This window comes from Bos taurus, chromosome 12 (genome assembly GCF_002263795.3).
Source record: "Bos taurus isolate L1 Dominette 01449 registration number 42190680 breed Hereford chromosome 12, ARS-UCD2.0, whole genome shotgun sequence".
NCBI classification, from domain to species: domain Eukaryota; kingdom Metazoa; phylum Chordata; class Mammalia; order Artiodactyla; family Bovidae; genus Bos; species Bos taurus.
The window spans coordinates 87,202,262-87,216,183 of record NC_037339.1 but is presented as its reverse complement, the minus strand read 5'-3'; the positions used below and the strand labels follow the sequence as shown (position 1 = coordinate 87,216,183).

At 61.7% G+C, this 13,922-nt stretch overlaps 2 protein-coding genes across 2 annotated transcripts in view; both read right to left on the bottom strand.

The window, feature by feature from the left end:
- Window positions 1-620: 620 nt before the first annotated feature.
- On the bottom strand, window positions 621-1,144 carry LOC132346810 (ras GTPase-activating protein 3; the record flags this gene model as incomplete). Its single annotated transcript, XM_059892349.1, is given in 2 exon segments — window positions 621-694; window positions 1,078-1,144. Coding segments are annotated over 2 exon segments (131 nt in total), but the record flags the coding sequence as incomplete, so codon positions are not given.
- Window positions 1,145-2,378: 1,234 nt separating this feature from the next.
- The window catches only part of LOC112449111 (ras GTPase-activating protein 3), a 34,855-nt gene continuing 23,311 nt past the window's right edge, over window positions 2,379-13,922 (bottom strand). The window contains 13 exon segments of the mRNA XM_025000212.2: window positions 2,379-2,493; window positions 3,338-3,444; window positions 3,768-3,891; window positions 4,258-4,332; window positions 4,839-4,953; window positions 5,501-5,540; window positions 5,543-5,582; window positions 5,584-5,649; window positions 7,013-7,169; window positions 8,022-8,126; window positions 9,404-9,480; window positions 10,512-10,584; window positions 11,002-11,082. Of these exon segments, the coding sequence (XP_024855980.2) occupies window positions 2,398-2,493; window positions 3,338-3,444; window positions 3,768-3,891; window positions 4,258-4,332; window positions 4,839-4,953; window positions 5,501-5,540; window positions 5,543-5,582; window positions 5,584-5,649; window positions 7,013-7,169; window positions 8,022-8,126; window positions 9,404-9,480; window positions 10,512-10,584; window positions 11,002-11,082 (1,156 nt within the window). The 3' untranslated portion in view covers window positions 2,379-2,397.

Here is a 13,922-nt window from a genome sequence, read left to right as displayed (position 1 = left end):
GCTCACCAATTCCACTCCTGTGACATTTGATGCAGACTATGGGGTTTCAGTATCTTATTTCCAAGGGACAGGATTTAAGAATCAGAAGATGAAGGCCTCTACTTTTGAAAAGTTTAGCCCTGTGCTGGTGTCGACTGTCAACCTCAGGTTGCGAGTTGCTGACAACTCTGGTCTACCAGAGCTCCAACAAGGAGCCCCGCCTCCTGCCCTGAAAACGTGGACTAAAGGTGCCCCCAGAGCCAGTGTGGCAGTAGGTCCCACCCCGCAAGCGTGTTCTGGAGGCAGAGACAGCAGAAAGCCAGCTGCTTCTGGGCTGCGTCCTGTGCTCTGAGCCCCGGCGGGGGACGCTTCTGCCGGGGGGCTGATGGAGGGCAAGGGGCCCTTAGACTCTGGTGAGGGAGCCACCGGGCAGAAGCCTCTGACTACTCGGGGCCGTTCAGTCTCCTCCCGCTCCCTGCCCACAGACGGGCATTCCTCCCCTCGCAGCCTCAGCGGACAACAAAGCACAGGGGAGCAGCCCTGAGGTGTCTCAGAGCCACAGACCAAGGCCCAGGCAGCTCTGGACGCCCTGGCCCTGCGGGCAGGCCCCCTGCCCCTGAGCCTCCCTCCCGCCACCTCACCCTTCCTTAAGCAGGATGGGCTGCTGCACGCTCTTGGGGTCTCTCCTCCCGGAGGATGAGATCAAATCCAGGAACTGAAGTGGGACAGAAAGCAGACAGTTAAGGGGAAACTGTGAGAACTGCCCAGGCACCCTGTGTCTCCTCCTGCAGCCAGAGAAGAGGTGGGTCTGAGCGCGGGTGCAGGTAGAGCCCCTCAGGGAACCACGGAGGCCGGGCACCCGCCGAGCCCACCCCTCCTGGGAAGGTCTCCCGCACCCAGAGCCGCTGCTGCTCCTGAGAGCTGCCAGGCCCCAGGTGACTCGGGGAGGTTCACCCTCCCCTCTCCCCGAGCTCGAAGCCGCTCCGGCTCCCTCCCACCTCTGGGTTTGGCCCCCGCAGGGCCTCCCTGCTCAGCTCGCCTCCCACGAGTCACCCACCTCGGCCTCTGTGAGTCTGGGTAATTGATGCTGAGACTTACGTTTTTCACCGCATCAGCGTACTTCTGCTCATTGAAGAATTCGTAGAACGCAGCCATGTAGGACTCCTTAAAAACTGGCCTAAGACAGAAAAGGTCACTTAAACGAAGCCTGAGGTCGCTTGGCCCAAACCTGAAAGGCCTGGAGCGTGGACGCGACGAGCCTCAGCTCGAGCTGACCACAGGGGGCTTGGCATCTCCCCAGCAGCGTGAAGTGCAAGGCACCCCTGCTGCTGAGGCCCGCCGCACACCACAGGAGGGGCTCCACTCAAGCTATGCTTCAAATGCCAACTACCCGGGGTCCTGGTCCTGGGTGAGACCTGTGACGCATGACTCAACACCCTTCGCGGGCATGGGCTCCCAGATGCGTTGCTGGGATGGGGAGGTTCTCACTTTCAGGAGTCAGGTCAATGGCAGGAGGAACCTGGGGGCCTCTGTCCACATGAGTCATTTTATTACAAGGGGGTCTGTGTGGACCCTCAGCCCGGCAGGGGCCTGCTCATTGCTTTGGCTGACAGATGCTGGGCTGATGGACGGACAGAGTGTGGGGCTTTGGCCTGCTTCTGTGTATGTCACTTTAGGTTCCGAGAAAGCTGACTGGCCTGCAGGGGCTGCTGTGTGCAGGGCCGGAGGCTGGGGGGCATGCAGGGCCGTGAACATAGGAGAGCAGGGGCTGCTGTCTGCAGGGCCGGGGGCGGGGGGCACACGGGGCCGTGAACTCAGGAGAAGGGCAGGGCGGGGGCCCTGTGAGTCGCGGCTCAACCCTGTCCCAGCAGAGCCCGACGGGCCCGCCTCCGAGGACAGGCCATGCCACTGGCCCCCGCACAGCTGCCCTCACGTACAGACTTCCCGGCCCCACACGCCAGTCTCGAGGGAGCCCGGTGAAGGGAAGATGGATGAGCACGGGCCTGGGGAAGGAGCGGCTGCCCTCTAGCTGTGTGTGGACAAGGCTTTGGTCACTGGGCGGCACCCCAACTTCCTTAAAACGCTCAGGCTGAGAACGCCCAGCTATGCAGTGGGGCTGGGCAGTGTCTCTGCCAAGGGCACACGTCTACGGATCCACATACAGCAGTGGAAAGTGCCAGCCACTTACAGGGGACAGTCAGCATGCACAGGTGACGTCACAGCCCAACAGGACGGTCACTGTATATGGTGACGTGACATCACTGCCCACGGGGGACGTCACACCCTTCAGGGGATGCCACTGCCGCCTGCTGTTACCCTGTTCCTCCAAAGGCACTCTTACAGCCTCGCATGGGGAGGCCAGGCTGCGACCCTCCTCACCCTATTACTCCAACGTCCTCCTTCGTGTTGGAAAGGGAATTAAAGCCAGTGACTCACAGACTTGGACTTGGACAGGCTGCCCAGAGTCTGAATGGTCTTCGAAACAAGTGTCAGCGTCCTCGACGTCTGTGGGTCCTGCCAGAGACGGGAGGTGGACAGTCTCAGACAAGTTGTGACTGAGCCCAGCACTGCCACCAACAAAAGGAAGGACACCCCTAAAAGCTGTGCTGTCACGAGTGTCATCCGTGAGGGAGCAGCTAAGCCAGAAGTGCTGGATTCACAGGTCCCTGGAGACCCTCGGCCTGTCCAGTCTGGGAACTGCTAAAGAGGCGGGCCCTCGGCCACCCACACCCAGTGCTGCCAGCCAAGGGGATCTCTGGCCATGTCTCCCAGGACCCTGCCCAGGGGCCCCTCGCCCCCGACACGGCTCACAGGCTGGACTCAAACCCAGGAATGGGCCATCATCCTGGGCTTTCCACCAAGCGCGGGGCCGCCTGGCACTTTGTCCATGAGGGCGTGGGCCTCGCTCATGGTCATGGAGGGAGTTCAAAAGTCCATGCTGACTACCTGGCCTGAATGATGACTGAATATACCCAAGGTCAGGAACACTCTGTCTTCCCATGGAGGTGGGGTGGAGTAAGCCCTCAGCTGAAGCCCTGGTCACACCATCCGATGGTTTTAATGACATGACTTAGATCAGAATGTCTCAGCACCTCCCCGAGATAAGGACTTGAGGGCCTGTGGCTTATCCATAATCCAGTCATCACGATGGAGCTGTCTCTGCACCTTCCCCTACTCGGCTAGCAGCACCTTCCCTAACCCTTCCTGGTCCAGGGGGCGGGACGGGTCAGGGCAGCAGGACGGGTCAGGAGGCTGGGCGGGTCAGGGCGGCTGGGGGTGGTTAGGAGGGCTGGGCGGGTCAGGGTGGCTGGCCAGGTCTGGCTGACTAGCGCTCTGTGCTGTGTTGAGGCTCACTCACCGTGTGGTGGGGCGTGAGCTGGAAGAGGTTGGGGGACAGGATGGCTGGAGCGAAGAACCGCAGGAAAATGAAGCTGCTCACAGCTGTGTACCGCACGTCCAGGTCATCTGTGGTGGAGACAGACAGACTCGTCTGGGCTTCTGGAGCCATAGGGAGAAACCGGGCCAGGGAAGAAAATGGGAGCCACTGGGACAAAGCTCAGCTGCGAGCTGTGATTCCCCAGGCAGCGCTGGGGCCTGGCTCCCCCAGGGGCGGGTGTAGACAGGGGAGTGTAGATGGGGGAGGTGCGAGCTGGGGGGTGCAGACAGGGAGCCCTCCACGCTGGTGGCTGACCCCTCCCAGCAGCAACGGCTGGAGCCCTAACCCTGATGGGACCTGTGAGTCCTCTGCGGCCTGGAGGCCTCTCCACAAGGGGCCCACGAGCACTCACCCTGGAAGCGCTTGGCGGCTGCCTCCCGCAGGGAGAAGAAGATGTCACACATGACGGTGGGGCAGCTCACCCCCGATTTGGTGATGACGCTGAACACGCGGTCCACAAACTGCCGCAGGTTCTCCTGCAAAGGCAGAGGGCAGTGCCGGCTGCACCCAGCCCTCCCGGGGCTGCGGAGCCGGCCACTCACCCAGGGCCCTCGGGCAACAGGCTTCCCACCACGGGTCAGGGCCAGCGTGCTGTGGAGTCCAGACCCTGCATCCAACCAGGGAGGGCGGAGGGGCGCATTGTGGCCCTGCCCCTGCTGACCAAGGGCCCATAGACCGCACCACGGGATGTGACCTCCGAAGGCCAGGACCCCTCTGGGCTCTTTCGAGGCACAGACAGTGTGATCCGCCGGCCGGGCCTGGAGCAGGGTATGGCGGCTGGTGCTGGGTGGCTCCCACAGCCCCGCCCGTCCCAAGCGCGTGGCAGGGCGCGTGGGTCTCACCATGTTGCTCTCTAGGCTCTCGCCGTCCTTCAGCCTCACGGGGTCAATTTCACAGGACTTATGACTCTGGCAAATCTACAAAGAGCGTTCAGGACAAGCCACATGTGAACTGAACTGGGGCCCAGGTGGGCGGAGATCCTGTGAGCTCCTCACGGCGCCCTCAGGGCCCGGCTCACGCCTCAAGGTGCCCTCAGGGCCCGGCTCACGCCTCAGCCTCAAGGTGCCCTCAGGGCCCAGCTCACGCCTCAGGGTGCCCTCAGGGCTCGGTTCACAGAGCAAACCGGAATCTAGCCTCCGTCCTCTCAATGCAAAGGACCCGTTTCTTGTTAAACTGTGCTGAGGAAATGCCCTTCCCAGAAAGGGGACCCAGAGGAATGGCCTCCAGGACCGGGGAGGGAGGTGTCCTCCCTGGGTCCTCCTGTATGAGCAGAACAATGGACTTTCTGAAGTATTTTTTTAATTTGAAAAATGAGGGAGACTCTGGGATGCTTGGAGGCACCCTCGGGAGGCTGGGAGGCTGGTGTGGCGGCGACAGCTCTGGGTTCCGGGGGCACCCAGCCTCCCCTCCTGCGGGCCCTCACCTCCTCTATGGTGGGTTTCAGGGTGACGTGTAGGTACTGCATGCCTGCCAGCTTCATCGTCTCATCGATGCACTTGGATGTCAGCGAGTTCCCTCGGAAGATCGTATTGGGGTCCCTAGAAAACAGCATGGATAGGGAGGTGTCCAGGGAGTGGGGGGCTGCCCTGACCAACGAACGCCTTGCAGCACCCAGAGGTCCAGGCCTGCCTGCTGCATAACTAACCCCCCACCACTACGGCCACCACGGGGCCCCCAGGGCCCTGCACTTCAAGAGCCACATCTGGTCTTCAGGGACTCATGACAGCCCCAGGGGCAAAGGGTGTCTCCGCCACATCTCCACAGACACGTATGGATCTTTCTGAGCTGTTGGTCCCAGCAGAGCCCACCTCCCAGAACAGTGGCAGGCCCTGGGGAGGAGGGACCCGGCCCCTGATGCGGGCTTCTTGCTGACCCCGCAGCCCCGACCTTGGAACTGAGCTTCCCCCAGGCACCCAGCTCCCCGCTCGCCTGCCCCCCCCACCTCGTTCCCAGGACGAAAGGCACAGTTGTGAAAGAGCCAGAGTGTTGGTGAAGTCCGCGTGGCTCCCTCCAGCTCCCTGGGGCCCCGCCCTGCCCCTCGGCAGGCCAGGACCCCAGAGGGTCTCAGGCCCAGCTGGCACTCACTGGGTCCTGCGGACCTCGGCGCTGGCGATGGCGCTGATGAAGGCACCACCCGGCCGTAATGCAGGAAGAGCCGCACCAGCGGGAATGGCCGCCTCCTGCTTCTCCCTGCAGACCTCGCCCAGGATGTGGGCCGCCGATGCGGAGACAGGCTGGGGCAGGGTGCGGGAAGTGAGCCCTTGCCTGCCAGCCCACTCCAGGAGCCACACCCACCACCCACACGCAGCACCAGCCGCTGTGCAGAGAACCCGCCCGCGACTCTGGGGTCACAGTCAGAGAAACCGCAAGTCTCGGGGCCTGAATGGGTTCCCGTGGCTCTCGTGTGGAGGGTGGGGGTCCCGTGGCTCTCGTGTGGGGTGTGGGTCCCTGTGGCTTTTGTGTGGGAGTGGGGTTCCGTGGCTCTCGTGTGGGGGTTGTTGGGGGTCCCCGTGGCTTTTGTGTGGGAGTGGGGGTTCCTGTGGCTCTCGTGTGGGGGTGTGGGGTCCCCATGGCTCTCGTGTGGAGGGTGGGGTCCCCGTGGCTCTCGTGTGGGGGTGTGGGGGTCCCCTGTGGCTTTTGTGTGGGGAGTGGGGGTTCCTGTGGCTCTCGTGTGGGGTGTGGGTTCCCATGGCTCTCACATAGGTGTGGGGGTCCCCGTGGCTCTCGTGTGGGGGTGTGGGGTTCCTGTGGCTCTCGTGTGGGGTGTATGATTCCTGTGGCTTCCCATGGGGGATGTGGGGTTCCCGTGGCTCTCATGTAGGTGTGGCAGTTCCCGTGGCTCTCCTGTGGGGGTGTGGGGTTCCCATGGCTCTTGTGTGAGGTGTGGGGTTTCCTGTGGCTCACATGTGGGGGTGTGGGGTTCCCATGGCTCACATGTGGGGGTGTGGGGGTTCCCGTGGCTCTCGTGTGGAGGGTAAGGGTCCCCGTGGCTCTTGTGTTGGGGTGTGGGGGCTCCCGTGGCTTTCATGTTGGGGTGTGGGGGTTCCCAAGGCTCTCGTGTGGGGGTGTGGGGTTCCCATGGCTCTCACATAGGTGTGGGGGTTCCCGTGGCTCTCGTGGGTGTGGGGTTTCCCGTGGCTCTCCTGTGGGGGTGTGGGATTCCTGTGGCTCTCGTGTGAGGTGTGGGGTTTCCCGTGGCTCACATGTGGGGTGTGGGGTTCCCATGGCTCACATGTAGGGGTGTGGGGTTCCCGTGGCTCACATGTGGGGGTGTGGGGTTCCCAAGGCTCTCGTGTGGGGGTGTGGGGGTTCCCATGGCTCTCCTGTGGTGGTGTGGGGGTTCCTGTGGCTCTTGTGTGGGGTGTACGATTCCTGGGGCTCCCATGGGGGATGTGGGGTTCCCATGGCTCCTGTGTGGGCTATGGGGCTCCCATGGCTCTCCTGTGGGCTGTGGGGTCCCCACCCCCAGTAAAGGGAGACACAGACGGTCCTGAGCACTAGGCAGGCTGGGAGGTCCAGGCTGAGGGGCGGGGGTGGGGGGAGGCTGCCAGGTGCCGGGTGGAGGCGGGCAGGGCCATGGGGGGGCCATGCAGGTACCTCCACATCCGCTGACTTCAGCAGCAGGTCCCTCAGGGGGCTGTAGTAGTCGGAGGAGAAAACATGGTCTTCCGTGTAGACCACATTCAAGCGCAGGGAGCCCAGATCCCCTGGCTTTAAGCTCTTGCTGCCGTTGTCCCGAGGCTGAAGGAAGTACCTGGTGCGGGACCCACGGACAGGCGGCATGAGGCCGCCGCTCCCCAGGGACCCTGCCACAGCGGTCCTCCTGACACAGGTTGGGTCAGCGTCTGAGGCGAGGGGTCTCGTGGACACTCTGCAGGACACCCCCTCCGCATCCCCACCCTTCAGTGGCCGCCCCCGACCCCTCCCACAGAGTCCCTGCACCTGGAGAGTCCCCCACCTGATGCCCCCAGAGTCTGCATGGGGGCAAGCCCCCATGGTCGCTCACTTTGGGCTGATCACAGAGCCACAGACTCAGAAGGGGGTGTGGGAGTGGGAGGAACAGGCAGGGCCGTGAGCAGTGCAGGAGACTGCAATAAAACCATTTACCCTGGAGACTGACCCTGGAAAATGGCCATCACTGAGCAGCCCCGGGTGGAGAGACCCTCAGGAATGGACGTTAGTGGGGAGGGAGGGCTTGTACTATGGGCTGGGTGGCCCCAGGCACAGGGGCACCCAGCGGTGCTCCTGATGGATACCCTTGTCCTCCCAGCCTATCCGTGGCCTTGCAGCACCCAGCTGCCCTGAGCGCCCATGCCAGGCAGCCTGAGGTATGAAGCAGCTGAGCCACTGACCACCAGCAGGCCTCCCGTCCAGCCCCATCCCAAGGCCAGGCTATTGGTCAAGCAGGGCCGCCTGGGAACCGAAACAGGAATTCCAGTTTCCTGGGACGGACGCTCCCTGGGCACAGCACCGTCTGCCCACATGCTCACAGGTGAGTGGGCTCTGGGGTGAGGTGTGAGGCGAGTGATCTGCGCCTGCCCCCACCCCAGTGGTGGGACAGGGCGGTGAAGCCACTGTCGGGGCTGCCGGGCCGTGGGGGCCTCACCAGGCTTCATGGGGGCTGGACTGCCGCAGCACCTTCAGCGGGACCCTCAGCTCCCCCAGGAACTCGTCCCCGAACTTCAGGTTGCTGGCGTTCCACAGGTCCACCCTGGAAGGCAGAAGGCATGGGGCCTCTTACCAGGTGGCCAGGCAATGGGAGCCCTGAAGCCCAGAGCTGGGGCAGGACAGGCCCACAGGCCACTCTGAGCACAGCTGAAGCCTGAGATCCAAGCGCTCAGGCCCTTGGAGGGGGAGTGGCTCGCCCAAAGCCCCAGCCCATGGCTTGTTGCTATGTGGAGGCTGGGCTTGCAGGACAGACCCCAGACTGCCCCCAACTGAGTGTCAGAACCTCAGGCTTCAAGGGAAGTCCTGACCCACAGGAAGCAAAGTTAAACGGTGTCAAATCTAGAGAAGCCCTATGGTTCTCATGAGCATGGTGGTCAGACCCACTGTGGCCACCCCAGACTCAGGCTTATGATCTGTCCCCAGACACAGGGGGTGGAGCTGCAGCCACAGAGGCAAGAGGGCTGGCGAGGCCCAGAGGGATGCCGGGCCTTGCGCTAGAGGCCCCACCGCGGGGCCCTGAAGCGGTGGAACCGTGTGCCAGGCCAGGCCTCACACAGAGAGGGGCTTGGAGCCTTTGCACTGCACCCAGGAAGACACTGCCAAGTAGACACAGACCATGTGTCCTCCAGCCACCTCCCAGCATCCTCGTGCTAAAATGATCCAGAAAACTGAGGTTCCTGTCTGTAGATGAGACAGTTACATCTTATGTAGGTTGGCAAGGAGTCCGGGGCCCTCGAGGAGGAGAAAGGGACAAACATTTTTTTCTACATTGCTTTGTCTTAGTCACGTAAGACATTTTTTCTTAACCTCTGAGTTGTTATGACAACAATCTTTTAGACTAACTTTTTACACAACCATACAGAACAATTCATCTTGCTCAAAGGTATGTTTTTCCTTAAGCTCTGTACTAATGATTATATAACAATGATACCTTGCTCAAGGACATGTTTCTTCCTTCTAACAGGAACCTTCTGACTAACCTTGCTATCTTAAGAGTACGCTGTGGGAGTGGGTCTGGCTAAAGTACTTAAAGCCTTGATCAGACTAGCGAGGGGGTACTCCCCATCCCCCTTCTGATGTCTGTGTCAGAAGCTTTCTCTCTCCTTTTTCACTGTAGTAGAACTCGTGCCACACAGAGCTCTGAGTGATCAAGCCTGGTCCCGGGTCCTGAAGCTGAATCTTTGGAGGTCGCGATCCAACACCGTTCAGCATAAGCTTCATGGGTATCGCCCAGTTTCCAAACACAGCACAAGGGCCCAGCAGGCGGCAGGAGCCCAAGCGCACAGCCTGGGAATCTTGACCCCAAATGCCCTCACGCACCGGATTTCCAGTTTGTCCACATCCTCGTCCTCGAAGTCGAAGTGGGACTTGCGGCTGTAGCTGCAGGGCCTGGTCACCTGCGGGCACGGAGAGCGAGCGTCAGGCCTCCGCTGCCCCTGGCTGCTGGCTCACTCCTGCACAGCCTGCAGATGCACCCCATGAGGGGGGGCTGGCCTCCTTTTCCTCCTGGCTACAACAAGCACATCCCAGGACGGCACAGTTTCTTCCCCCAGGCTCTCAGGCTGTGCCTCCAGGCCTCCACAGCCGCCCAATGAGGCCACCGTTGCCCATCCTTTTGAGGGCCCAGGTGGAAGAGGCCAGTGACCCCCGCACATCCTGACCCATCCCTCCAAGTTCATTTGCAAAGTCCCCTTACACCTTTCCACCCTAGCATTTCGTTTCCTACAGCTCCAGTACTCCATGCACACCCTTACCAGCCCCACTCCAGAAACCCTGCCCACTGCCTCTTGGAGGGTGGTGCACCCATTCTGCTCTGGGAGCCCCAATGCCGTGGTCGCCACATAAGGGCAGGGCTGCTCCGCCCTCCCCGCGCTGGGCAGTGAACCATGGAGATGGGAGCGAGACCCTCATGCTCACCTATGGTGGCCTTTGTAGGGGGACAATGGCCTCTCGAGCGTTACTGGGGCTGGCACCTCTGAGCCAGTGGTTGGCAGTTCTGTGCCAGCCTGGCCCTCACCCACCAGCCAACTGGTGGTTCTGGTTCTAAGGGGCTCTTGTTTGAATGCACTACTTCCACCCCCAAAACCCTCACTACTTGTGGTGAAACAAGCCTCTCTCTGCTGCTCAGGGGAGACTGGGTGGAGCAAAAAAAAAAAAAAATCAAGCCAGCCAAAAAACCCCAAGGTCTTGGTAATTTGGAAAGTATTGATTTGCCAGCATTCAACACAAAACTGGGTCAAACTGGAAGCAGCACACAGCCTTTCCGCCCAGGGAAGGAAGGAGCTCCTGGGGGTTCACACTGCAGAGTGGGAGGGACTCCAGGTGAGGGACAGCACCCCAGAACTCTCCACGGCAGTGACCAAGGGCCCTTTTGCCAAAGACCCCGGGGTGTGGGTATCGATTGTGTTTGTGCCACTGAAACACCGACCTCAAAATAAAACACTTCATCAAACTGGGGGTTGTTGGTCTTCTTCTTCACCTTCGTCTTCTTCGCTTCTGACCTGCATTCGAGGGGAAGGATCGGATGGAAAACACTGTGATTCCACAAAGGCTGGGCCACCCGGCCCTCCAGGGCACAGACCACCCAGCCTTCTAGGGCACAGACCACCCGGCCAGCCTCCAGGGCACAGACCACCTGGCCCTCCGGGGCACAGATCACCCAGCCCTCCAGGGCACAGACCACCCGGCCTCAACCACCAGCGGCTGTGTCTCCAGCACCAGATGGTATGCAAATCGGGACCCTTTACTGAGCCAGAAACACCCACGTGAAGAACAGGAAGGCTTTCTTCTTACAGACTTCAGGCCATGAAGGAAACAGAAGGAAGTGAGGCCTTCACAGCCTGCCTGGCCCACCCGCTTTCAGGAGGGAAGCCCCACCTCAGCGACCTCGCCCACCCTGCAGCTGAGGCTGTACTTGCCTGCACGGTCCCGCCAGGGTCACGGTGGCATAGGGGTCACACTGCCCGTTCACGATGGGGAGGCCCTGGCACTCGAGGATGCTGAGGAGAGAAGTGGAGGTCAGGAGGGCATCTGAGGCCCAGGGGCCATCTCACAGCCGCCCTGAGGTCTGGCAGAGCAGTCGTCTCAACAGCTCAGGCCAAGAGCCACAAGTCCCTGCAAAGCACTCCCCAGGCTCCCGTCTAGTAAACAGAGATGGACAGCTGGTCAGCGGGCAGCAAGCACCTGGGGGCAAGAGGAAGCGTGTGTGCACCAGGGGAGGACAGACACACTTCCAGTGTTGGCTGGAAACAAAGCACAGCATAGGAGTTGAGGGTCGTGTTTACGTGGTGGGCTTTCTGAGGACCTAGTCCAGGATGCAGTGTCTCAGACGGCTCTGAACAGGTGAGAGGCGCCAGGGTACACAGGAGCGCCTGTGACCAAGGCCAGGTGGTCGGAACATCGAAAGGCCACTGTTAACTAAACCCAGACACCCCGGGTTAAGGAGTTTAGTGCTTTTCCACACACAGGAAGATACGCGCGGGAGTCTGGGCTCACTGAGATCATTCCTCTGATGGGCATCTCCGCTCTCTGAGGCCAGAGTCCTGGACTGTCCACCCTGAGACCCTTGTGGGGAGGCGCTGCTGGGGGCGGCTGCAGTGGCTGCTGGCTTGGAGGTGCAAAGCCCTCTGTTTATGATACGGCAGGTGACGTTCTCTGTCCGCAGTGCAGAGTTTCCAAGGCGAATCTCCTGCCTTCCGACCCCAGGAGCTCGAGAGAGGTGTACGCAGCCCTGTCAGGCAGGAAGCAGGACCCGGTCTCTGCTCTTGGGGGCCTGAGGGCCAGCACGGCAGGGGCTCCCAGCCCTGGCCTGTGTGCTGCCTCCAACGTGCTCCTCGGCAGGGAAGTCCCATCTCAGGCTTTGCTCCATCAACTGCTCTGGCTCCTGGCTCCCTTTGGGTCTGGACCGTGGTCCACCAGCTCTTGGACTGCCCTTGTCCATCACCTGTCGCCCTGGTCTGTTGCTGGACAGGCCTTGCTCCTGCTTGAACTCCTGGCTGGATGCTGTGAGCCTCACATTTTCGGTGCCCAGGTTCTGGGCCCCTCTGCCATCAGAGGCTGTGGTCTCTTGTTTGAAGAGACTGCTCTGCAGCTCTGTCCGGGAGGTGCTGGTGGCCTCGTCTGGGGACAGTTTGGTCTGCTGAGTGTTCGAGTGAGAGTGTGCTCTCCACTGGGCTGGGGGAGACTCTAATGACCCCCAGCTCTGCAGCCCCTTTGCCCTCAGCCTTCTTGCCCACCTGGTCCTGAGGGGCTCCACCCCGTCCATTCGTGCAGGTCCAGGGAGTGCCACCAAGTGTGCTGCCCCGCAGAAGACGCCCTGGCTCCGTGTCTCTTCTCACTCGCCCTGGGCTCTGCTGGGGGAGCTCACTGGCTGTCACCAACGCACGTCTGGGACAAAAGTGGGCCTGTGGTGACCTCGTCTGCTTCCTCCCGTGGGGGCCGCCCCCATCCGCATGGCTGGTGCAGACGGCGTCAGCTCTTGGTTCTTTGAGGTGAGAGAAGGCACGTGTCCCACTGTCCCATCCTGGCTGGAAGCAGAGCCCTAACCCCACTCAGATGCCGAGGGTCTGAGCGTCCCGCCTTCCTGCCTCAGGGAGACTGAGGTCCCGTTCACGCCTGCAGACGGGCACCTGGGTGGCTTCTGCCCCTCAAGGGGCCTGGCGGTCCTGGCCCTTCACAGGATCTCCTCTCTCCAGGCAGAGCTCCGCTGCTCCCACTCTGCGAGTGGGCGACCCTCTTTCCGTTTCTGTGCCCACTGAACAGGCTGGGCTTCGGGAACATCTGCGAATGTCTTCAGGTCTTTCCCTTCCACCCTTCTTTCTGGAATGTCGCCCTTCTCTCCCCGCTACAGACCTGGTCTGGGGTCATGCTCCTCCCTCTGTGAACTAACTTCTCACTAAACAAGAATCTTAGGCACATTTCCAGGGATGGGCATGTAGCCGTGAGCTAGCCAAGGGCTCCTGTGAGGGGCCCAGGGAGGGGCAGACACCCCAAGAGGCCTGGGGAGGGGGCTTGTGTGAGGGGCTGACACCCCGAGAGGCCCGGGGAGGGGGCTTGTGTGAGGGGCTGACACCCCTAAAGGCCCGGGGGCTCGGGAGCCCAGCAGCCACAGTGGGACAGTGGGTGGAGCTCCCCAGGAGGAGCACAGAGGGTGGCCCGCCGGGTGGGAGGGCGGGAGGCCGCGGCCCTGGGGCTGGAAGCAGGAGGAGGGACTCACTTGCCCCACACTGTGCCAAAGGCACAAGTTCAAGGCTAAAGGGTTTTTATCACATCCAGTTGTGAATCAGGAAGAAGGCAGGATGGTGGACTCTCTCTGGAACCTCAGGGACAAAGGTGTCCTGGCAGCAGCCTAGTCGGGGAGCAGCTCCTCCTGCACCTGGCGTCTCGGAGGCGCACCTGGACGTGGGGCCAGCCGCCTGCCAGACAGCCACCTGCCGGCCAGCACCGCCCCTCCTCACTGACCAGCACTCGGAAGGCTCTGAGCGGCAAGGGGACGGCTTGACTGCAGGCACCCAAACATCTCAGAGAAAAGGAAATCCAACATGCTGCCTCCCAGGATGCACAATGGGAGATGCGTCGTGGGCTCATCAGCCCTCCTCCCAGGGACGTCGCTGCACCAGCTGCACAGCCTGGCGCTCAAGCCTGTTCAGAACCCGTCTGCCCAGAGCCCGTCTCAGTGGGAGAGGCACATTCACACCGGGGTGTGTGCCTACGCTGACCCCACACACACAGGTGCACGCTCACCCTGTAGACCTGCAGGCACGCACCCACAGGTGCAAACCCACTCCCGCACACTTGCACATACACATGTGTACACTCACCTCTACATACCTGCAGGCAG